This window comes from Rattus norvegicus, chromosome 10 (genome assembly GCF_036323735.1).
Source record: "Rattus norvegicus strain BN/NHsdMcwi chromosome 10, GRCr8, whole genome shotgun sequence".
In the NCBI taxonomy this organism is placed as follows: domain Eukaryota; kingdom Metazoa; phylum Chordata; class Mammalia; order Rodentia; family Muridae; genus Rattus; species Rattus norvegicus.
In genome coordinates, this window is record NC_086028.1 from 64,699,513 (window position 1) to 64,725,000 (window position 25,488).

General features: G+C 42.3%; 2 protein-coding genes across 6 annotated transcripts in view; one reads left to right on the top strand and one right to left on the bottom strand.

Moving 5' to 3' along the window:
* The window catches only part of Faul2 (FAU ubiquitin like and ribosomal protein S30 fusion like 2), a 733,200-nt gene that overhangs the window by 76,780 nt on the left and 630,932 nt on the right, over window positions 1-25,488 (top strand). The gene's annotated exons all lie outside the window — the stretch shown is intronic.
* Wsb1 (WD repeat and SOCS box-containing 1) lies at window positions 1,240-17,526 on the bottom strand. 5 transcript variants are annotated; one of them, NM_001042561.1, is made up of 9 exons: window positions 17,180-17,317; window positions 11,524-11,692; window positions 9,903-10,171; window positions 8,034-8,165; window positions 6,857-6,957; window positions 4,365-4,537; window positions 3,999-4,112; window positions 2,995-3,102; window positions 1,240-2,311 (listed from the first exon to the last, which is right to left on the bottom strand). In NM_001042561.1, exons 1-9 carry the CDS (start codon window positions 17,217-17,219, stop codon window positions 2,152-2,154), a joined length of 1,266 nt encoding a protein of 421 aa, NP_001036026.1. In that variant the 5' UTR covers window positions 17,220-17,317; the 3' UTR covers window positions 1,240-2,151. The 5 variants fall into 5 exon arrangements, with proteins under 5 accessions (NP_001036026.1, XP_063125142.1, XP_017452793.1 ...); XM_063269072.1 differs by lacking the exons at window positions 9,903-10,171; window positions 11,524-11,692; window positions 17,180-17,317 and having other exon boundaries at window positions 5,823-6,957; window positions 8,034-8,082; XM_063269071.1 differs by lacking the exons at window positions 1,240-2,311; window positions 2,995-3,102; window positions 3,999-4,112; window positions 4,365-4,537 and adding an exon at window positions 5,742-5,998 and having other exon boundaries at window positions 17,180-17,526.

Consider the following 25,488-nt stretch of genomic DNA (forward strand, 5'->3'; position numbering starts at 1 on the left):
AGGCTTTAAAGTGGTACGAAGCATTATGATAGTGAGAGACACTTTCTTGCATTCATTCATACCCACTCTAAGACACGGAGAGGGGAAACCAGCTGTTAAAAGGCCATCCAGGGAGAGCTACATAGTGAGACCCTGCCTCAAAACAAAAGCCCAGGCAATCAAATCTGAGTGTTAATAACCTCTTGCCAGTTCTCCAAATGGCATGGCTGTGGCAAGGAATATAAAAAAAAAAAAAAAAAAAGTAACCTCCATCTAAAATCACATAGCTAGAATCTGAACCAAGAGAGAGCCCAACCACCTTTTTTCCTGCCTCCCTTTGGGCATGTAAAACCACATCTCACTCCCTCCTAAGGGAAGCTCAGGCATGTGTCTGCATGTGTCTTAATACTGTTGTGTCCCTTTCTTATGGCACGGAGGTTGCAAACATTTTTTAAGATTTATTATATATAGGTACATTGTAGCTGTCTTGAGACACACCATAAGAGGACATCAGATCTCAGGACCTCTGGAAGAGCAGTCAGTGCCCTAACCACTGGGCCATTTCTCCAGCTCGACTGCAAACATCTTAAGCAGTGTGTATCATTCAACTAAATGTCTTTACATGAGTGACTGGTATTTGCTGTGGTTATGAAAAGTAAATATTCATGGAGATTATCTCTTAGACCATTTTAAAATCCTATTTTTTATATATTTAAATTTTGATATTTAATTTTTAAAAAGTTTTAAAATTTAAAGATTACAGTGTACAAGTGAAATGGAGGGAAAACCCTAAGTTTAGAGACGCCTCTGTATTTGTCTAATATAGCTGCCACTTGAGAAAATATTTTTTCTGACTTGCATAACCACGTCCATATACTTTGCCAACATGATGAGCGCCTGAGATCATGCATGGCTAAGAGTGCATTTGCCTTCCTGAGGACCCAGACTATCCGCTTCTATCATTTAACCAGGCAGGCTTACTTTGAGGCTGCCCATCTCTCTAAGGCATTCTTGTGCTCAGAAGCCGTTCTGTCCTCTACAGCCTTAAGTGCACCTAAGCAGGAACTATGGCAGTGCCCCGGGATGGAGCCCGTGGTGGGACCCGGCAACAGGCATGTGCTCACAAAGGGACGCTTCCTGTTACACGCTTCCTCCTCACTGCCTTCTACATTGAGCATCTGTAGGCCCATCGCCAACCTTACAGGGCAGCTAGACATGAGTACTACACAATGCACACATGAAAGAAACACTGGCAATGTATTATTTTTATGTTGTTTAATTAAAAAACTCAAAAGATACAAAACAAGCATTTTACATAATGCATACATTTTCAACATCTGCAGATAAGATAAATAAAAGAAGGCTAAAGCAGACATATTGTGTATTGCTTCTCTTTGGTAAGTCACCAATATCATCCTTGTAGAAACAAAATGTTAAAAATAAAACCCATGGTCTTAAAATAATTGTCCCTTAGTATTGACAAAATATTCAGCAATAATACAGTAGATGTAGTTTTCAAATTGACAAGAATGCATAATACTTTTTTATTCTCCGAGGGGTAGGTAAGTAGCTGCTTTCCAAAATTAAGGCCTACAAGAGCCAACCTTTTTCTAGCTATCTTTTTCCTTGGCTCTTTTTTAAACGTCACATTCAAACTCCCACAAACCATTCCTTTGGAAAATTTCAAATAGTAAACCTCTCTCACCAGTCAGCTTCACACCATCCATTCTGACCAACCCATTTCCTATGAGGCAATTCTGTTTTATTCAACGTCATGCAAACTCAGTGCCCCAAATAAAAAAACAAAAATTCCACTGAATTTGCTCCAACAAACAGCACGTATGCACATCCTGGCTCTACTAAAGCAATATATACAAGTCAGAACTAAGAGAAAACTAAAGGGCCCATTCAATACATAGCAGCTTATGTCTAAATATATACATGTATGTAATGTTTTCACAGTTAATCTTAAAAATTACATGATATGTTCAGAAATATTTCTCCAATGGTGTATAAATAATGCTTTAAAAGTCCAACTAATGAAATGAAATATAAGAGTGGATCAAATTAAATAATCTTCCGAGCCTTCAAGAACAGATGCTTGAGCTGGTAAAGCTTGAGGTGTGTTGTAAAGGGTGCTCTGTCTGCCCCACCAGGAAAGCAGTCCTCATCCTAAACCCGGTAGGAGAGAAACTCCAACATTTTGGAAGGAACGGGCAGTTTCTGGACTTCTTGGGTGGGCATCACTCTTCGAATCGACATGCGACATAAATGTTGAAGACTAGAGACTTGCCTTGGAGTGGCCCAAAAATACACACTTCCATCATGTGTCCTTTAGAGAAATGGAAAGACAATAATCAAGGCAGTGTATCAGCAGATTAACACATCTCACCTTAAAGTCTAGTAAGAACTCTGAGACAAGTAGCAGGACTATACAGAGTTGGTCTAGGAAATCAACAACTTTTTCTGTTAAGAGAAGGGGCAGGAGAAATGGTTCAAGTGTGCTTGATACTTTTCTGGAAGAACAGGGATCAGTTCCAGCACCTCCTCCACGGTGGCTCACCATCTGTGACCCAGCTCTAGACCACGCCCTCTTCTGGCCTCCACAGGGACTATGTGCACATGGTACAGTACAGACAGGCAAGCAAAATACACATAAAGAAAAAATAAGTCTTCAAGTGTTGGAGAGATGGCTCAGCATTTAAGAGCACTGAGGGGTTGGGGATTTAGCTCAGTGGTAGAGCACTTGCCTAGCAAGCGCAAGGCCCTGGGTTCGGTCCCCAGCTCCAAAAAAAAAAAAAACAAAAAACAAAAACAAAAAGTGAAGAGCACTAACTGCTCTTCCAGAGGTCCTGAGTTCAATTTCCAGCAACCACATGGTGGCTCACAACTATCTGTGATGAGATCTGATGTTCTCTTCTTGTGTCTGAAGACAGCTACAGTGTACTTATATAAATAAATCTTAAAAGAAAGAAAAAAGTCTTCAAAAGAAAAAGAAATAAGATGTATTATTACCCAGCAGCTAAAACACTGCCATCAGTAGAAAAGGCACAGCAGAGACCATTGCTCAAAGGTGCAACTTGTACTGGACAATCGTCACCAATGCTCCAGAACCTCACCATTCTGCAAGGGAAATAAGCTGAGTAAGTCAGAAGCAACTCATCACCGAGTACATACACACCAATCACTCTCAAACAGCATGGTAACTTTGGTTGAGATGGGCTCATATTTATACAACCCAAGACGGACAGCATCAAATTCTTGAACTTGCTGTTTTTTCTGCCCAAGAGCTGGGACTGCAATCTGTCTTCTCCATCCAGTTACTTTAACTCTGTTCTGTTTGAGATCAGCTCTCACTACAGAGCTCAAGCCGGAATCCCCTTGCTTCAGCCTCCCAAGTGCTGCAATTACAGGCCAGGGCCTCCGTATTCTATACTATGCACGTTTGCCACTTTATCTATCTGTGCGGACCAGTTTACACTTTATACCCTTTGGTAATTTGGATGAACTCCAAAGAGATTACAAGGCATGGCTTTATAACCTCACGCGTTTGAACCTGTAATGTTCAAGGCTGAAGCTTTGTCATTTTCTTACAAATAACCCGATCTAGTCGTTTCTACATTTGTCTAATCTCAAAAGCAGTGGCCACCAATTTACAGTGAGTACCACCAGCCAGGCGAAAATCAACACCTCCCAAGGTGTTGTCTAGAGACAGTAAATCCCAGTTACAAGATGGGCATGGCGGTTCACACAGAATTCTCAGCATTCAGGAGGCAGAGGTTCAAGGTCAACCTGGCCCACATATCAAGACCATTTCAAATACAAACAACTCCCCTATAAAAACCTAAATCTAGCTAAAGAGTGTTATGCGTTAAAGCACACTTTTAGTTAAGTAGAAGGATGATTTAAAAAAAGAACAAAGGTCCTGAGTTTGGTCCCCAGCTCCGGAAAAAAACAAAAAACAACAAACCCAAAACCTTTAAAAATCATTACTACCATCAAAACTATGCTATACTCACTTATCATCAGCAAGGCTGGCAACATGCAGTCCATCATGACTGAAAGACACAGCTCTTACCCATCGGTCATTTGCTCCTCCAGCAAATATTGGAGTAGGCGGGGGAAACAGGTGCCTGCGGCCAAAGACATATTTGCAGTATTTCAGAATCAATTCAAGAAACAACATAGCCTCTGAATAAAGGTTTAAAGTGGGGTTTTGATGATACAATAAGACTAAAAAGAGTTGCTACAGCCAAGTTAAATGAAATCAGAAGCTGCTAATTTTACATTTTGTTAGGGATTCCAATTTTACACATTAACCTCTTTAAAACTATAGTGATAGCCAATGCTGAGTTACTGACTGAAATAATTCATGTTGCACTCACCCAAACTCCATCAGAGTGTCTCCAATGTGTGGGTCCCAGACATACACACGCGTATCGTAAGACGCAGTAGCTAGTAATGCTCCATCAGGAGAAAAGTCACAAGCTACGACATCATGGTGATGCCCTTCCAGTCTCCTTATCATGGTGTATTTATCCATATTCCAAAGGAAAACCTGAAATAATAAGAGGGAAATGTTATAGCTTCACTCAGACACACAGAGGACAAAGGGGCACATCTTAAACTACAATTGCTACTTTAATATTACATCAAATTAATTATAAATTATGAGTAATTTAAAGAATATGCTCAGTGTCGTAGATTAAAAATCAGTCTTTTAAGTTAATTAAAGCAGACATGCAAATTTCTATTTCAAATGTTTCTGTTAAATGTTAATTTAAAAAATAAGCCTAAAGGGAAAATAAAGGCAATGCAATTTAACCACCAATACTGAAATCCATTTATTCCAAAAACTAATTAACTATAAAATATATGGAAATAAATAGGGTTAAGTATTACAAACCCCTTTCTCTTTTTTCCAGAAACTACCAATTTTTAAAAACATATACAGACAGAAAATGTAACGTTAGCAACTGTTACTCCACTGGCATCTCCCTTTGAGATAATCACTTGTTTACAATAGGCTTGGGTCACCACCGAGAGCCTAGGAAGAGAAACAGATACTGCAAGCAAAGAGAATTTTCACAGCCAAAAATAATTTTGTTGGCAAACAACAAGGATGTTACTAAACCATATTACAAATGAAAATACTATTTTATGAAAATATTACAACATATTTTGGTAATCAAGATTTAACACTTATTTTTCCAAACTGACTATAATCATTAGTTATTTTCACCATAAAATAGTTAAATTACTTAAACAAGTCCACATACAGTTTAGATTTTAAACATTGAAAGACTGTGCAGAAGGTTCTAAATAAGTTTTGCTGGTTTTTTGCTTTGAGGCAGTGTCTCACCAAGAAGTCCAGGCTGGTTTTTAAGGAGCCCAGGTTGGCCTTTAGTTTGTGATCTACTTGCCTCAGCCTCTCAAGCAGTTCTCAACAGTACTCTAATGCTCACTATTAGATTAAATGTAAGCTGGGAGGTTTACAGCACGCCTAGTGAGACAGCTTCCTCCTCTTGAAGTAGACTCCTTCCTGCTACTTCCTTTCTGCACATATTACTTCCAAAGGAAAATAAGTATAATAACTGGGTAAATAATTTACGGTACTGCTAGTATCTTAAGAATTCAAAAAACCGAGAAAGCCCTCAAAAAACCAATTACTGTACATTATTGGTTTCACTTGTCAGACTCTAAAATTCCTTCATACTGGAAGATCAATTTACTCAGGAGTCTGGACATTACTGTGGGGGAAATTATTTTTTTAAAGAGGGGGAAAAAAAGAAAAGAAAAAGAAAAGAAAGAAGAGCAGAAAGTGGACATGGACCGACCAGCACCTGTGTACGTACAGTACACCTTGCAGCCGAATGCAAGGTTACTTCATCCTAGGGTAAAGGTCGCCCCCAGCCCGGTAGCCAGAGATGCCACTCTTTCTGCCCAGCTAGCACCATTATGCGCCTGTGTGTGAGTGGTGCCAGCATAACCTCAATCACACCAATATTGCTGCCACCACCTGTGACAGGGAAAGCAAGAAGCATATGGAAAACACACAGCCTAAAATCGCAATGTCAACATCTAGCTTGTCTTTATGGTTAAAAAAAAAAAAAACAAAAAACAAAAACAAAAGACAAAACTAAGCTATTTTGTTTTAAACTCCTAACATTCACAACTATCATTTTAACATACTTCTTGACAAAATAAAAGTGTTTTATCTACACCCTCCACCCCCATCAGTTCAAAGAGTGTTGCGATCATTACATGTATTTTGGAGTTCATCCAGTTTCATACTCAACGCTGCTGAACTCTTAAAAATACATTAGCTCAGAGCTAGTAAACTGACAGTTCACTAAAGTATATCTATAACCCTTAACAGTCACCACTTAGGCTGTCATAGGCACGCTGTAAAACCATGTGCAGCTTCATCTATAATCCACTGTAGGACATACAGGAGTTATAATGTTACTATGCTTATAAAGTACTTTTTTTCCAGTTAAATGTCCAACTGAGACTCAAAACTTAAAAACAAAACAAAACCAGCAAACTGGACAAAACAAAAACAAAGAAATCAATTGGCAAGAAAATATCTTAAAAATGGACTAATCTTACTTATCTACAGCACATAAGCATTCCTAGACTTCATTCACAAAAAAATACCCTCACTAACCCTTCATTTTATAAACATCTCTAAAAGCAATTCAATTCTCAATTCACAAATATCTAATTTTCTACATGCAAATTCTCTCCATCATGAAATAAAGCACTTAAGATATTCATGACACCAAGCACAAACTTAATAGGTCACTCAGATTTGAAATGATTAAGCATACATCATCATCCAATTCAGCACATGGACAAGAACTTTGATACATACTGCTTTACTGGCTCCAACTGAACACAGCATAGAACAGTCTGGAGAAAACGCACAACTGTATACCCAATTCTGATGGCCCCGCAATACTTTCACCATATTTCCTGAACGAAAGAAGCATCTGTGTCAGGACACATCTCAAACCAGTAGCGCCTTGACTGACAAGACGGTAGTCTACAGTTATCATAAATAAACCTTTACAGCTAGAAGAGATGGATATAGGTCTTCAGTATTTGCCCTTCCTTTCTTCCAAAGCAGGGTCTCTGTATGTAGTCCTGGCTGTTCTAGAACTCACTATGTAGACCAGGCTTGCTTCAAACTCAGAGGGTGGTATTTGTTGCTTGATAAAATGACACAGGGCTGGAGACGCACCTGGCAGTCAGGCGCGCACTCTGCTCTGCAGAGGACATGATTTGATTCCCAGCACTTTACTGCTCTTGACCGCCTCAGACACCCATACATAAGCACATGAAGACAACATGAACATACAGAACTAAAAATGATACAGTTTAGAATGTAAAAGCCAGGCATGCTAATGTATACCTTTAATCTCAGTATTTAGGGGACAAAGGCAGCCTGATCTACATTTGTTTCTATAAAGCAAGATAAAATCAATACACCATTTTTAAGAAACTGAGTACACCCACATAAACATCTCTTTTTATGAAAGAATTTATGACCTATGCTTACCAGCATTTAACCATGTTACAAATCCTGATTTGTAAATCAGGCTATAATCTAAATTTTATTGGATGACTGGATTTGTTTTAAAAAAAATTAAGTTTTTTTAATTTTGAAATTTCATTTATTTAATATGTATGAGTATTTTGCTTGCATATATGTCTGGGTAGCAGCTGCAGTGTCTGCAGAGGCCAGATGTTAAATTCCTTGGAACTAGAGTTACAGATCTGTGTGGATGGTCTGAGCAGTGTCAAGACGGTTTATTATAGTAACTGCTGGTTCCTGTTCTGACTTACTTAAACTTCACTGTACAAAATAGGCATGATGGAACACATCTTTAGTCCTGACATTCTTATAGGCAGGTGGGTCTCTTGTGAGGCCAGCCTGGTCTACTTTGTAATTTCCAGGCCAGCTAAGGCTAGAGAGATCCTAGCTCAAAAAACTGAAACAAAACATGGTTCTTTTACACAGGCAGGGGAAGGACAGAAGACATACATACCATCATCTTTCAGGTCCCACACTCTAAGAGTTTTGTCTCTTGAAGCGGATACAAGGAGTAAGCTCCCATCTGGAGCAAAAGTTAAGTCTCTAACCACTTCGATATGGTCTACCAAATTAAGGAGGAGTTTTCCTAAATGTGATTGAAAGGAGAAAAAAAAAAATGGACGACAAGATTATTTCTTATCTTCTATTTTTATAGTTTTGTTAACTGTAAAAAAAAAAAAAAGACATTCTTGGGTACCTCGTTTTATGAAATAAATTGTTTCACTTATTAACTAATGACTATTGTTACTTGTAAGATTTCACTACTCAGAAATTTAAGCAATTTTTCCCCAAGATAACAACAAACCCTGCATGTATTAGAAAACTGTAAAAGAAATGACTGAATTCCCCAACTCAATAACATTATTGTGTTCTGTGGTACATCTTGCATAAATGCTCACTTAAAACGTGTTGTATTTATGAACAAACAGAATATGCCAAGAACTAGAACAAAATCAAAACCTTTTCTTTCCTTGTATCACTGGTCACTGAACCTCAGGTGGAAGCAATGTTCAGCAAGTAAGTACTTTACCACTGAGCTTCCCCCCTCACCTTTGGTGGCAGTCCATGCTGCCTTCACCCTGCTAAAGGTGGCTAGGCTAGCCACTCAAGCCTTCTCAGTGCTGAGGTCACAACTATGTATCACCATGCCCAGTTTGAACATAACTTTCTTTTTTTCATTTTTGGTTTTTTGTTTTTGTGACAGGGTCTCTTTACATAGCCCTAGCTGACCCAGAACTCACTATGTAGATGGGGCTGGCCTCAAACAGAGAGCCACCACCTACCTCTGCTTCCTGATGCTCAAAGGCATCTCTGCTACCACACCCCACCTTGAATACTTTTCAATTGCTCAAAGAATTCACCTTTCCCACCTATGCAGTTAGACGTTGGATAAAGTGACTGACTAACCTTCTGAAGGTTAGACGTGGATAATGAAACTCTGATTTGTGAGCTGGGCATGGCGGTGCACACTTTTACTTGGGAGGCAGAAGAGGCAGGCGCATAGATCTCTGACTTTGAGGCCAGCCTGGTCTACAAATGGAGCTCCAGGACTATGCTTGGCCCAGGGAGTGGGACTATAAGGAGCTATAGCCTTGTTGGAAGTAGGTGTCACTGTGGGTATGGGTTTTAATACCCTTGTCCTGGCAGCCTCTGAAAGAAGTTAGTTTTAGAACTCTCAGCTATTCCTATACCATGCCTGCCAGCTCCCATCTTGATGATAATGGACTGCCTCTTAGCCTGTAAGCCAGCCCCAATTAAATGTTGTCCTTATAAGAGCTGTCTTGGTCGTGGCTGTTTGTTCACAGCAGTAAAACTCTATGACACCAACCCTCTGATTTGTAGCTGGTTAAGTGGCCCAGATGGTAGGTGCTTGCCTAGTGGGCATGTGAAGAAGCCCCAGAGTTAGTTTCCTAGCACTGCATAAAACTGGGGGAGTTGCAGCACATGCCCGTAATCCTAGTACTCAGGATATGGTGGCTGGAGGGGCGGAGTTAAAGTCATCTTCACTACACAGTGAGTTTGAGACCTGCTTGGAATACAAATAAACTGGTTTCCCTTGAAAACCCCTAAGTTATAATTGAAAAAGCAAGTAAGACATTTTGCTGAGTCAGAAACTAAAATTTGCTGACTCAGCTTATAATGAACTAAAAATAAATCCCAAACCTGCTTTGCATATTTTATCAAGCAGTATAAACTCTTATTATTCTCTGAGACTTATTTATAAAGACACATAAATTCTCACTTTTCCATAAAGTCCTCAAATCATATACTCTAGTGCTTCCATCATAAAATCAGGTTCACTTTCAAAGCCGTGAATCCATACCTGTATACACATCCCAGATCTTGATGCGACCATTGTTTAACCCTGTGGCAAGGAGCAGCTGATCCTGTCCAAATCTGAACCGATGCCATTCTATATTAACACAACGACTCTGTTTTTCTGGAACTGAAGATCCAAAAGCAAGACTCCAGACTATGTCTCCACAGTCTATAATGTGTTCACGGGGCTTATTTTTTTGACCACCATTACTATTTTGTCTTGCCAATTTTAGACAGCTTGAATTGGTAACATTCTTGGAACCATGCAAAAGACTGAGGGGAAAAGATCGAAAATGAGTATTTCTTTATAACGAACTTCTGTAGACACTGTTAGCACTTGTTAAGTCTTCTTAATACAATTGTAGCACTACTTCTAAAGATGGAAAAGTTCGTTATCTGAAATACAAGGCTAGACAAATTTAACTCTCAAAAACTATTGATGGCTGAGAGAGTCCTCAGTAAGAAAACAACTTCTAACTTCTTTTCCTTCCAAATTGCCTTTGATAGAAATTCTTTAACATAGTAAAGTCTGGTCCCACTTGAGAGTAGGCACTGTTGTCAGTGTCCAGCACTGGCCAGTCTCAACTGAGACAGCTTCTATCACAGGAAATATATATCGAGTGGTGAAACTAGACTCATAACATACTCTCAGAAGAGAGCTTAGGGTGAGAAAAACAGTAATTTCTTGATATGAACTTAAGGACTAATTTAGCTCATTTGCAAAATATTAATAATTATATAACCCATCTTTTGAGATGCTAAATTGTTTCAGGAAGCCAGAGACCTCAGAAAACTTTAAAGCTATCATGAATATGCCCTTAACTCAAGCAGAGATAAAAAGCTCAAATAAAAGAATCATGTGCTGATACAAAGACAGCACAACTAAATTAGGTTCCTTCAGAAAGTTATCTGGATGAGAACTTCAGTGACCCTGGTGCATAGTGAAGGGATCACACAAGCTTAAGTAAAATCTTATTAACTTGGAAAAACAGACATATAAAACCAGTTGGTAGAATGCTTGCAGAGCAAACATGAAACCCCAGGTCTGATCTCTACCACAACATAATGGGGTATGGTGGCGTACTCAGTTATTCCAGCAATTCTGAGCAGAAACGCAGGGTGTTAGAAGCTCAGTGTCATGCTAGGCTATAGACTAAATCTGAAGTTGGCCTAAGCTAAAGCCTCCCCACCCTACTCCAACCAGCTAGGGGCTGTGGCTCACACCCAGACAGCATCATCCCAGAGGCTGAGACAGGATCATGAATTTAAAGCCAAACTGGGCCACGAAGTAGGTCTATTTTAGAGAAAAATCTGATACGCACCTCTATTAACCAATAAAGTATGTAAAATCCAAAGTGAGTGACTTTTTTTTTTGGGACTAGGTCTCTTCTATTACGTATCCCTGACAGTCCTGTGTGACCTGGCTGGCTCTGAACCTGAGAGCCACACGCCTCCTCTACTTCCCAGTGCTGGGATTAAAAAGTCAGGTCATTCTTTACATAGATCTTCAAGAAGACTTGAACTACAAACAAACTTATAACCCTAGTTGTAAAGAAAACTTAAAATGTTTTATTACCCAACATTGAAAGACAATAGTAAATTCTACAAAAACAAAGGAGTCTTACAAGTTCTTAAGGCACTGGGACCACGGGACAAGCTTCACTATGCGATATCCTTGTGACCATGCAAAGTATGAACCATCCGGAGCAAAAGCAACAGTCCAGTTTTCACCACCACATTTCTTGTCGAAAGGAGCTGCTGGGGCTAACAGTTCTCCTATAGTGCGCGACCTCACTAAAACAAGACGAAAACAAAAAACAGGATATTATATCGTCAACAGATTCAGATGGCCTCATATTATTTTGGAATTTGCTAAGGTTGTCTCCTTTTCTTTTAGACAGGGCTTAATCAGCTTTCTACCCATACAACATTAGAGATTCGCTTTGTTTTTGATAGTGGTTTTCCAAGAGATTTAAAGTATGTCACTAGGCATGGTAGGCACACCTATCATCTCAGCACTTAGAAGGCTCAGCGTTAGGGGTTGGGGATTTAGCTCAGTGGTAGACCGCTTGCCTAGGAAGCGCAAGGCCCTGGGTTCGATCCCTAGCTGGGGGGGAGGCTCAGCGTTCAGGAGTTCAAGACCAGCCTCAGCCAGGGCCACATGAAACCTTGTCACAAAGTTTCAGTGTAGTGAAGTGGGGGCTGGATGACACCGCATTAAGGCCAACCTGGCCTTAAACAGGCAGGCGCCATGAAAGTGGGAAGGGAAAAGAGAGAACAAAAGGGGAATTAAGACTGTTATCTTTCAAGAACTATAAATCCTTAGGCTTAGGTTGTCTTGCAAAGTTGTTTTACAAGAAGCTCTGGTTTCTAGCTTTAGCGTAGCACAAACCAGGTAGAGAATTAGAATTTTAAGGTCACCTCAGCTACATGGTCAGTTCAGAGTCAGCTCAGGCTACATTTTTTTTTTTTAATTTTCCAGTCATCCTGAAGGCTGGGAAGAGCTGGAGAGGGACAGCAAAATGACCCAGTGGGTAAATACATACACCTGCTGCCAAGCTTGACCACTTGAGTTCAATTCCCAGTACCCACATGGCAGAAGGAAAGAAGCCACTTTTATTCTCCACACGTAATGCGTGTAATTTTCAAACAGTAGAGGAGAGCTGGAGATACAGCTCAAAAGTAGCATGCTTGCCTAACAAGTATGAGGCCCTGGCATCCACTGGGGCGTAATGGGGTGGGGTGGGGAAAAGACCTGATCAATGAACTCTGCAGTCTATATGATATATAGTAATTAGTATAGCATCTAGCATGTCAAGTGTTCAATTAATATTTACTTAACAAATAGAAAAGCACATGTATAAACTCCCATTTTGAAGTTATTAAGTATATTCCTGGCCCAATTTTTGATACATTTAACAAGTCAAATAAGTAGTTTAAAATCCACAAAGAAACCTGATATCCACTTTTCTACATTATTCTGAAAACTTCCTTCTTGTATGGAAATATCATAACCATATATCACTAAGATAAATAGAACTATTTTGCTTAAACAATGTTTTCTTTTTTTTTTTTTTTTTAGTTCTTTTTTTCGGAGCTGGGGACCGAACCCAGGGCCTTGCGCTTCCTAGGCAAGTGCTCTACCACTGAGCTAAATCCCCAACCCCTTCTTTTTTTTTAAATACTCAAAGTCTGCTGGATGGCAGTGGCCCATGCCTTCAATCCCATCACTCAGTTGGCAGAAGCAGGCAAGAATCTCTGAGTTTGAGGCTAGCCTGGTCTACAGAGTTCCAGGGTTACATAGTTACATACAGGGTTACATACACTGCCTCAAGGGGAACAAAAAAAAAAAAAAAAAAAAAAAGAAAGAAAATGAAACAAAACAAAGAATTCAAAATCTTTCTTCTGCCCCATCCACTTTCTCAACTCTGATTCTGATCAGAGAGAACAAACATTTAACATTTTTTCTTTTCTATTTTTCGGAGCTGGGGACCAAACCCAGGGCCTTGCGCTTGATAGGCAAGCGCTCTACCACTGAGCTAAATCCCCAACCCCTAACAATCTTGATCTCATGACATTACATGATACCTATTCCAGAGTCTTTTCTAGGATACAGTATTTCTTGTTCTTTCAATCATTCTTCAGATTATAGAGTTTTGAGTCCATTTTCTATCTTTTCCTACCTTAATTAATCTTACCACATTTTCCTGGATACATTGCAGTTGATAATAACCCTTAGAAAAGTGATACCCAGTTCTGGACACTGTACTTCCTGGTGTGGTTTTATCAATGTGCCTAAACTCACATTATGGGCAGTCACATGAGTGTGATGTAAGAGTAGTGAGCTGGGGAGCCTCAGTGCCTGCAGAGTGGCTTTCCAATGCCTAAATCCAGAACAAGTCCATTGTGGCAGGCTTCCTGCCCCTTCCCAAGCCTACACTCTTACATGGGTCCTTTCACCAGGGTTCTTTTCTTATACCCAGCCCCCACCCCAAACTGGGATTCCTGCTTCACCTTCATCTATTGGTCAAAATTAATGAATTTTAGAAGAAGGCGCCTTGTTCACAAATAAGGAAGCAAGCTTTAAAATTTTACTTTTTTAAAGGCAATGGAAGTAGTAACTTTAAAAGAGAATGCAATGCACCCAAGTTAATCTAAGTATAATACTTTATTTCCCACAAATTTAAGTCTGTACTTTAAGGTTACTTTTAAGAAATAATCTTGGGCACAATCATTTGGCTACTTTTCTTTATTAAGTGTTAATATGATAGGGATTTGGCTGGTTCAAACACCAAACCCGAAACAATTCACTAACTCATCTTAAACATTCTAGTATTATTATAAAAACAGTAAAAACAAATGTTACATAGTCAACATTTTCTAAGTGCCTTCAGGTTTCCTAACCTGAAGGTTAGCTAACAGACACAAATGATTTTTATACTTTAATCAGCTGTTTTAAATACTCAAGTTCGGACTAGTAAATATTTCCCTAAAGTGCTTTGAAAAAGAAATGTAATAGGACCGTGGGAAACTGACCCTAAAACACAACATATGTGCACAGTACTTCACCACGAGTCACCATTGGAAAAAGCTAACCAGATTGAAGTTCTTCTTCACATTCCACCCTCCGATTTCATACCCAGAAAGGAAGTGTGACAGTGCCTTGTTAAAGAGAGGGTAGGGTAGGGAGTGCTCAGGGCTGTTATGTCCTGTCCTGGAACTCTTCAATCATTCACGGAGTCCTGCCCTTTCCTTTAGCATGTGCATGAAAATCCAAATTTGACATGACTAGAATCAATGCCAGGGTATTGGGGGGAGAGGGAGTGGTATTAACACCAAGCTATACGATGTCTATCTAACCTTGTATCCAAATGACGCTTCAAATACAAACAAAAAACTTAGAAAAAGGACAAATTCCATACATTTGGCACTTAATTTTCTTATATCAAGGAAACAAGGAGACATAAAAGTGAAAAAACAAATCCCCTCTTAAAAAGAGTAAGTGGGGGGTTGGTGGTTTAGCTCAGTGGTAGAGCACTTGCCTAGCGAGCGCAAGGCCCTGGGTTCAGTCCCCAGCTCCAAAAAAAAGAAAAAAAAAAAAAAAAAAAGAGTAAGTGGTGGGGCTGGAGAGATGGCTCAACTATTCTTCCAGAGGTCCTGAGTTCAATTCCCAGCAACCACATGGTGGCTCACAACCATCTGTAAAGAGATCAGATGCCCTCTTCTGGTGTGTCTGAAGATAGCCACAGTGTACTTATATATAATAAATGAATAAATCTTTAAAAAAAAATGGTTATTTAATGAATCTCCCTTAGCAACTACACTAAAGCACTATTTATCCCCTTAAAAAAAGGGGGGGGGGGAGGGCTGGAAATGGCTCAAGGGTTAAGAGCACTGGCTGCTCTTCCAGAGTTCAATTTCCAGCAACCACATGGCAGTCACAACCTTATGGGATGGGATCTGATGCCCTCTTCTGGTGTGTCTGAAGACAGCTACAGTGAACTCACATACATAAAATAAACTTTAAAAAGGTAGGAATGTTATGATTTCTGTAGCTTTAACATGGTTAGAAAACTAGTATTAATTAGCCATTCAACTTCATCCTTCAGAAAACAAGCTCCCCCAATTCTGTTACTAGTCATTTGTGTACAGAAATCCATTCACATATAAGAAAAAAAAAATTGTGATTAGCTCAGCTTTTCACTCTTCCTAGGAATACCTCCTCCAACCACTTAGCAAAGTCATACACGTGAGGAACGAGAAAATGCAAAGGCTCTGCTCAGTAGCTACTGCTTTTTTTCTTTTTTTTTAAAACTGGATTTCACTATGTAGTCTTGGATACTGGAAATGGCTATGCAGACCATACTGATCTCGAACTCAGGTCTGCCTGCCTCTGCGTGCTGGGATGAGCCATGCTAAGCCAACTTAAAAACAAAACAGTGGGGGTTGGGGATTTGGCTCAGTGGTAGAGCGCTTGAGCGCAAGGCCCTGGGTTCGATCCCCAGCTGGGGGGGGTGGGGAACAGTGGGCTGGAAAGAGATGGCTCAGTGGTTGGGAGCACTGATTGCTCTTCCAGAGGTCCTGAGTTCAAATCCCAGCAACCACATGGTGGCTCACAACCTTATGGGATGGGATCTGATGACTTCTGGTGTGTTTGAAGACACAGCTACAGTGCACTTAAATAATAAGTCTTTAAAAAAAAAAAACAAAAAAAGTAATATCAGTGCCTACTGATGACTTCACTCAACAAATCTCACCCAATGACCTCAAAGATGGCTCCTGGGCTGGAGAGATGGCTCAGTGGTTAAGAGCACTAACCGCTCTTCCAGAGGTCCTGAGTTCAAATCCCAGCAACCACATGGTGGCTCAACCATCTGTAATGGTGCCCTCTTCTGGTGTGTTTAACGTTTTAAAAATTCTTTTTTAAAAAAAAAAACCAACTTGAAAAAAAAAAAGGTGGCTTCTTTGAGAGACTTTAAACAGTGCTTTAAAGTGCTAAGTGCTTTAAAGTGGCCACAGGGCAGGTCTGGCCCACACCCTTCGACTCCCCATTGTCCAATCTTCTGCCTGGCGCGTGACACTAGCAACTGCTTCATCCTCAGTACAATAGCCCTCCTTCAGCCACTCCACCTATTCATACTGCTCCTCCCGTGTACGTAGGCAACACACTCCCTCCTTTGAACCCTCACTTTCATAACGCCATCCTTTTAAAAAGCAAAAACTTTTCCACGCTTATGGCACCTCTTCAGGCCCCTTTCTCATTAGAATACCTGACATACAGAAGCTTCTCCTCCTACTGTACCTCAAAACACAAAAATTCACTACTTTTCTCCACCACTGACTTAAGAGAACCTAGGATAGACCACTAAGTCTATGCTAGCAATCCTCCAGGCCCACTCGACAAACAAGGCTAGCTGGGAGAACCCCAGGATGTGGGACCCGCACCCCAGCTGGTGATGGTGTCATTAGGTTTTGCCCGGCCGTGACCGTCCAGCCCGGCTTCACCGTAACTCCGAGGCCCGCTCTGGGGCGCCGGTTCATTCACTCCCGGCCGACGCCCATCCTGGGACCGCTTCCTCCCGCCACACGGCGCGGGTCCTTGCCTCTCTCCGCTTCTCCGGAGCCTCGGCATCTTGTCCCACGCTTCTCGTGGGCCTTGGCATTGGACTTCCCCCTTCTACCATCCCCCACACCTACCCTCGCTCCCCCCGCCAGCCCCGGAGCCAACCCCTTCGCACTCTGCCCGTCGTCCCCGCGCTCTCCCTCCATCCTGGGCCTCACCGATCTCTTTCTCGTTGACCCTCGGGGGAAAGCTGGCCATCTATGGGGCACCGTCTGATTCCGGGAACTCGATTCAGGCGCGACGACAGAGAAGGGACTCGATGGGGGCTGAGGGGCGTGACGCGAGCTCGGTCTTTTTCGGGTGTGGGGACTGAACAGAGAGCGCGGGCGGCCGCTGCGGCTCCTGTAGACTGCTCCGGGGAAATCACCGGAATGCCTGGAACCAAGCCACCGGATCACACTCAGACAAAAGAGCCGACGCGCCTTCCACTGACAGACTCAAACAGCCAGCCACTGCTTCCGCCGCCAAACCAGACACTGGGACAAGATGGCGGGCGGCACTGATAATATCTGGGAGGCGGGGTGTGGTGAATGACGTCAGTCCATCAGGCCCCGCCTCCCGACGCAGGGAACGTGACTGTCTGAGACCACGGACCGGCGTGAGCCCTCAAAGCGCAACCTGCGGGCAGTTTCGAAGTGGAAGGCTCTTTGCAAAGGGAAAGGCGAGGATTGTGTAATGCACGTGACTGAACCGGAAAAAGCAAAGTAGACGTTTCAGAAGCTTACCCCATTTAGCTAGTTTTCTGGCTTCTAGGTACCTGGGACGTGAAGGCTGCACAGAAGAAAGAGATACGATGAAAATTAGCATAGTGGTGTCCAATTGGTCAGCAGGAGAGCCAGCTGGTTTTAGGAAAGACAGTTGATGGAGGAGACCCAGGGTGATGGGGCCTCACCTCTGAGCCCTCCCGCAAGGTTGCTTCTGTTCTAACTGGTTCCTAAAGTCAGGCCTCCTGAAGAGCAAGCCTATATCACCTCTACCTCAGAATCTGCCCTTCCTCCACAGAAGTCGAGGTCCCTAGGAAGCAGGTAGCTAGCTATTCCACATCGGAGATAATAATTGTGTGGGTGTGCCCCACATCTCAATCTGAGTACTAGCCATCTACAGATGACATAATTGCATATTAGTGGGGATTCTTTCTTCCAAAGGATAACAGATAAAGGCTTTGATTTCCTCAGATACTCCTGGAAGACAGAACTCTTGAGATCATGTCAGCACATAGTGTATGTACTGTGTGTATGTCCCTTTGCCCAAGGGAGAAATTCTTCAGACCAGGATGATTAATAGATATAAACCATCTCCCTCTTTCTAAAAAAATTACGTGGTTACTGCTTGTTAATATATTTGTCAAGGACTTAACGCAAGGCGATGGCCCTGGCTGATGAACAGAGTCGAAGGGAAAGAAAGTGCAGTCTAGACAAATACAGAACATTATTGTCTCCTAATATTTTTTAGCTCATCATTTATTTATTGTGTGTGTGGGAGATGTGTGCATGTTTTTGCGTGAGTGTTCACGTGTCTAAGTGCTTCTGTGTGAATGCAGGCTCTTGCGTGCCATAGAATGCATTTGGAGGTCAGGGGACATCCCAGGATGTGGGTCCTCACCTCCCACCTTTCCTGAGACAGAATCACTCATGATTCAGGGCATATACACCATGCTAGCTGGCCCTGTAACTTCCCAACTCCTTGACAGCCCTGTAAGTCTGAAGGGATTACAGAGGTTTAGTCTCTAATCTACTGCCTTCTGCTTTTACCCTGGTTCTGAGCTTTTGAACTGTTGGGTTTGTATGGTCGGCATTTTAACCTCTGAGCCATCTTTCCAGTCTAATTTTTTTTTAGTTTTCATACAAAAATATGCAGATTTGCAGGGCTAGGGGAGAGGAGTATAGATCAGTTAGTAAAATATTCGTCTAGCATACAGGAACCATGGATTCTCTCCCCAGCACCTCATAAAGCTAGTGCAATGGTGCATGCCTGAAAGCCCAGTTTGGGGAAGCAAAGGCAGAAGAATCCAGAGCTTAAGACGACTTCTGCTACATAGCAAGTGTGAGGCCAACTTGGCCCTGTGAGAATTTATCTTCAAACAACCTGGACAGCTCTGGGCATTCCGGAGTCATCCTCGAACAGAAGTCACTGATTTGGTTGGTTTGGTTTGTTTGGTTTTTGAGACAGGGTTTCTCTGTGTAGCTCTGGCTGTCTTGCAACTCGATCTATAGACCAGGATGGCCTTGAACTCCAAGAGATTTGCCTGCCTCTGCCTCCGGAGCGCTGGAGTTAAAGGTGTGTGCCACCACTGCTGAGCTGACACTGTGTGTTTTGTACAGATCCTCCCCAAGTGAGCCCCCCAGTTAATTTTTTTTTTTGCTAATTGCTATAACTCCCAATTACCTATACTATACCATAGAAATTCATGGAAGACAACTATTCTTCAGAGCCAGCTTGTGAATTATTTGAAGGACATTGTCACAGAATTGTTTAACTCCCACTCTATGTAAGTAGCCTGTAGATAAGTGCCTTGAACATTTTTCTTAACTACAAAGTGTGACAAGTAAAATGAAAAACAACTGTCTCATTTGCATGCCCATTGGTGATTATATCTAATATTTGTAGGGTCCATGTTACATTGTGGGCACTGGGGTACACAAGTATTTCATGAATTAACAATTTAACAGAGTAGTTCACATGTCATTGGGAAGGTCAACATGGTTAATTTAACAGGATCTAAAATCATCTAGGGGACAAACTTCTGGACATGTCCATGAGAGAGGTTCTAGATTTGGGGTAGGAAGACTCACCCTAAATTTGGGCAACATCATTCCTTGGGCAAGAACTGTAGAGTGAATTAAAAAGACAAAACTAGGGCTGGAGAGATGGCTCAGTGGTTAAGAGCACCCGACTACTCTTCCAGAGGTCCTGAGTTCAATTCCCAGCAACCACATGGTGGCTCACAACCATCTGTAAAGAGATCCGATGCCCTCTTCTGGTGTATCCGAAGACAGCTACAGTGTACTTATATATAATAAATGAATAAAAAAAAAAAAAAAAAAAAAGACAAAGCTAGTGCTTAGAGAGGTGTCTTAGTGGTTAAGAGCACTGGCTGTTCTTCCAGAACTGGGTTCAATTCCCAGCACCTACAGATGGCCTAAGGGCCTGGAGCCACACACCAAGTCTTCTGTCCTTCTTTCATTCCTTTTTTATAAAAATAAAAACTCAGCCACTACAAATTCATTCGCTTACGTCTCACTCTGAAGTTATTTGGAAACATTATCTGTGCCGCTGTGTGCTGTGTTGCTTCCTTTTGCCAGTTTGACACAAACTGCACTCTCACCTGGAAAGAGGAAGCTCAACTGAGGTGCTGTCTCCACCAGATTGGCCCAGGGAGCATGTGGGCATTTCCTTGATTAGTGATACATGTGAGAGGGCTCAGCCCATTGTGGTTCTGAGTTTTCTAAGAAAAGCAAAAGCCCCAAACAAGCCAGTAAGCAGCCATTCCTCCATAGATTCTGCTTTGGTTTCTACCCTGGCCATTTTCCACGACGGACTAAAACCTGTAAGTGGTTACAAACCCTTCCCTCCCTAAGCTGTTGTTGGGCAGTGTTGGTCACAGCAACAGAGAAGCATATTAGGGCACATAGTGTAGTGGTTTGTTTATGCCCAGGGAGTGGCACTATAACAGGGTGTGGCCCTGTTGGAGTAGTTGTGGCCTTGTTGGATAGGTGTGTCACTATGGGTGTGGATTTTAAGATCCTTATCCTGGGTGCCTGAAAGCCAGTCTTCCACTAGCCGTCTTCAGATGAAGATGCAGAACTCTCAGCTCCTCCTGCCCCATGCCTGCCTGGACACTGCCATGCTCCCACCTTGATGATAATGGACCAAACCTCTGAACCTGTAAGCCAGTCCCAATTAAATGTTGTCCTTATAAGAGTTGCCTTGGTCATGGTGTCTGTTCACAGCAGTAAAACCCTATCTAAGACATATAGTATGGCTGGTATTTGGGGGAGAATATTGGAGATTGCACTAAGGGCCTAGAACTACACATCAAGTCTTCTGTCCTTCTTTCATTCCTTTTTTATTTCTTCTTCCTCCTGCTCTCTTTCTTTCAAGACATGGTCTCCCTCTGTGGTCCGTGTTGGCCTTGAATTGACTATATGAGCCCAGGAGTAGTCTCAAACTCATGATCCTCCTCCCCCTGCCTCCCATACTGAGATTACAGGCAGGTGCCAGCACACATGACTAAGAAGGATTTTATGTGTAGCGAGTGGACAAGGTGGCAGCCGAACCCTGGTGCAGTGAACATAAGCAGGTCACCCCTGTCACTCTTTGTTCACTGTAATTTAGAGCTGCTTAAACGAGTCGCTGTCAGCATCTGCATCCATGGGGTAGTCTTTTATTATCAGCGTCCTCTAAGACCTTCTAGAATAACTGCAAGGAGGGAAAACATTTTGCAAAGCTCTCAGTTTTAGACGGTCACTCCTCCACGGCCGCTGTGCTCCACGAACTTAGACCAAAATGTCATGACCTTTAGGGGGACTCCTCCACTGACCTACTTCCTCCAAACAGGCCTGCTGTTCTCAGGTTTCCACAACCTCCCAAAATAGTGGCACTGGGTAGGAACCAAGTATTCAAGTCTGTGGGGGACAGTTCAGATCCAAACCACGACTTCTGTAAGTCTCTGAAGTTTCTCAGATGGAAAACCGGAGAGGTTTAAACCGGGGCAAATTTCTAGAGATTTCTTCAATCTTGGTGAAGAAAAAAACAAGCAAACAAAAAACAGAAACAAAAACCCCTCTGCTTCCTGTAACTAACTACGGGGCTGTGCTATTTACTGAAAGCAATGGTGCAGTTGAGACTAAAACAAAGGTAACTGTCAGGTGTGGTGGCTCACCTGACACTCATTCTCAGCACTCAGGAGGCAGGTAGCCCTCTCTGTGTGTAGATGTGGTATTGCTAAGTAACTGAGCCCAGTAGCTACTTGAATATGACAGATGCTTCACCCACCTTAATCCCTCCTGAGTTCTGGGATTAGATGCCCAAGGACCACACTTCCGCAAATACGCATAGAGAGAGTAATACCTCTCAACTTGGGGATTATGACCCCTTTTGGGGGGGGTGTCAAATGACCCTTTCACAGGGGTCACCAGAAACCATATCTGAAAACACAGATGTTTGCATTAGGAGTCGTAAGAGTAGCAGCATTACAATTGTAAAGTATTAACAAAAATAATGTTAATATGGCTGATGGTCATTACAACACAGGAGAGGTATTAAAGGGCCTCAGCAGTAGGAAGGTTGAAACCCCTGATGTGTAGAATAAAAGAATTGCTTGGTTTTCCTTGTATGTTTTCCTTTCTGGTTTGGACTTCTATGTTATTACTGTTTTCCCTACAATTTTTTTTTCTTTTTTCTTTTTTTCGGAGCTGGGGACCGAACCCAGGGCCTTGCACTTGCTAGGCAAGCGCTCTACCGCTGAGCTAAATCCCCAACCCCTATTCCCTACAAATTAATCCTTAGCTAAACACAAGATTTGATCTACAAGTGTCCCTGGTTTGGGACCTGGAGAGATGGCTTCATGGTTAGGAGTGCTTGCTACTCTTTCAGAACTTGTTACCCAAGTTCAGTTCCCATCCCTCGGGTCAGACAGCTCACAGATGCCTAGACTCCACAACCATAGGCTCTGACTCTCTCTTCTGACCTCTCTCTGCACCTGATACCTTCCTCTGGCCTCCATGGACACAGAATACTCTCTCTCTCTCTCTCTCTCTCTCTCTTTCTCACACACACACACACACACACACACACACACACACACACACACAAATATATATATATATATTTGTCCTGGAACTCATTTTGTAGACCAGGCTAGTCTCAAACTCACAGAGACCCACCCACCTTTGCTTCCTGTGTACTGGGACTAAAGGTGTGCACCCCCACTGCTTGTAGTTCTGCAGACAATAATGAGAAGTTTCTAATGCTACTGTTTGTAGAGACAGAAAGAGATTAGGGTAAGCATAGCTATGGTAGCACCAAGAACCTTCTTCTAAGGCTTTTCTGAGACAACCTGCTAGGTCTTCAGTCCTGATGAGCTTGGCCTCCAGGGACGAGCTCTGAGGAAAGAGTTCAAGTAAAACCTAAGTCACTATAAGCAAGTTTTCCTCACAATCTGGGGTCTGGTCAGTGGGATAAACTGATTCCATGTCTATAGCAAACCTGGTTACCAGGGGAAACAGGGGCTCTGATTAAGGTTGAGGGCTAGGAAGAAGGGTCAAGACACTCAGTCTGGAGAGCAGTCATCCAAGGAGCAGTCACCTAGGAGAGTAGGATGCAAACCAGTGGAGTTCCTGGATGGGATGGGCAGGAAGTCCACTAAGCCCATAGTAGGCATTGAAGGAAACCAGAGCTGCAGGCAGCAGACAGCAGGGGACCTGTGTACAGGGTTCCCTAGAGAGGCTAGCAGAAACTACACAGTGGACCCTGCTAATTGAACGAGGCAGGATTACTGCCTGCCAAGTAAGTGCCTTTCCTCTTCTGCCTGAGGATCCCCCTGGCCCTGGATGGAGATAGAGCAGGGAGGGAGTGCGCTAGACTTATAGCTCCAGAAGGCTTATTTGAGGTAAGAGCTTATTTGGTCAGAAATTGATGTTCACTCCCGAACAGCAGAGATTCTCCTAGTGCTCCAGATCTCCTTAGAGGATTGGGTAAAAAGCCGTGTTCTGCAACCACAGAGACCTGGGATTGGGATGTCTGGGTTTTTACCCCACAGTTTATTGTTGTTGTTGGTGTGTGTGATGTGCTGTGTAAGGGGACATTGGCATGCCACAGAGGTTAAAGGACAACTTTGTGGAGTCAATTCTCCCTTTCCAACTCTACCTGGTAGCCACTCTTGCTCAGATAGAACGTTATCCTCTGAGCCATCTTGCCCCTAACTCTCCTCCTGCAGCCCTACATACACGCCTTCCACATAACATATGTTAAGGACCACAGTGGACCCAACCTTCTTCTTCTTGTCTGCTTAACATCTCAGAGGACTTAAGAGAGCCTGAAACTGAAGTTAGGGGGTAACTTATCAAAATGATACTAGACAAATGTGGTCCTCTTGATTGATTGATTGATTGGTTGATTATTTTTTTGGTACTGGGTATCCAACACAGGGTTTTGTACCTGCCAGGCCAGAGTTCTCCCACGTGACTCCCAGTCAAGCTTTGCTTTCAAACCTCGGGAGTACAACCGTACCCAACAGTCAGCAACTAAAAATGTAACAAGGAACTTTTCTCATCACTTAAAAATCACAAGAATTCGAGACATTTTCCCAGCCCCGTTTTAAAAGCCACAGACTGGTTTTTCTCCTTTGAAGCCTTTCCTACTCTCAAAAGCTCTTTTTCAATTAAAAAAATATTTATTTTTTATATTTTTCTTCGATTTAAGTTCCTTCTGATAAAAAAAATTTGTGCAGGGCATTAAAAGCACTTTTTAAAATTGCTTGTGCATGTTTTGCACACATGCGAGCATTTAGAAGAACTCACTACACTCATGAGGCAGCCAAAGCAGGACTTTGGGTGTCCTTCTCTCCTACTGGCCGCCTTAGTGCTTTGACAGGATCTCTCATTTAATAGAAGTTCATATGCTCTGTAAGCTAGGCCTGGCCACTAACTGGGGTCATAGGCCCACACACGCTAATACCATACGTGTCCACACCCACACCCACTTCTTATATAGTTGATAGGGATTTGATCTCAGGTCTTCTTGTTTGTTGAATAAGAACTCTTATCCACTGAACCATTATCCCAATTCCTAAAAATACTTACAAAAAAGGAAAAACTGGTCTGGGCGTGATGGTACCTAGCTTCAAACCTGGTAGTCAGAAGACAGAGGCAAAGGCAGGTGGATCTCTGTGAGCTCCAGGCTAGCCAGGAATACCTAGTCAGAACGTTTGTCATCTAAAATGCACGTGCTCGTGTGCACACACACACATACACCTTAGTTAGTGTTTCTATTGTTGTGATGACTAATAAGCAAGCTGTGGAGAAAAAGGTTTATTTCAGTTACAGTTCCATGCAACAGTTTACCATCAGAAGCAGTGAGGGCAGGAGCCTGGGGACAGGAGCTGATACAGAAGCCTTGGAGGAATGCTGCTTTCTGGCTTGCTCCTCCTGGCTTGCTCAACATGTTTTCTTACAGAACCCAAGCAGGAGGGACTGGAGAGATGACTTAGTGGTTAAGAGCACCGACTGCTCTTCCTGAGGTCCTGAGTTCAAATCCCAGCAACCAAATGGTACTCACAACCATCTGTAATGGGATCTGATGCCCTCTTCTGGTGTGTCTGAAGACAGCTACAGTGTACTCATATACAATAAATAAAATCTTAAAAAAAAAAAAAAAAAGAACCCAGGCAGGAGCATATCAGCCCAGGGATCACCATGGGGGGAGCCTTGCCCCATCAAACACTAATTAAGGACATGTTCTATAGGCT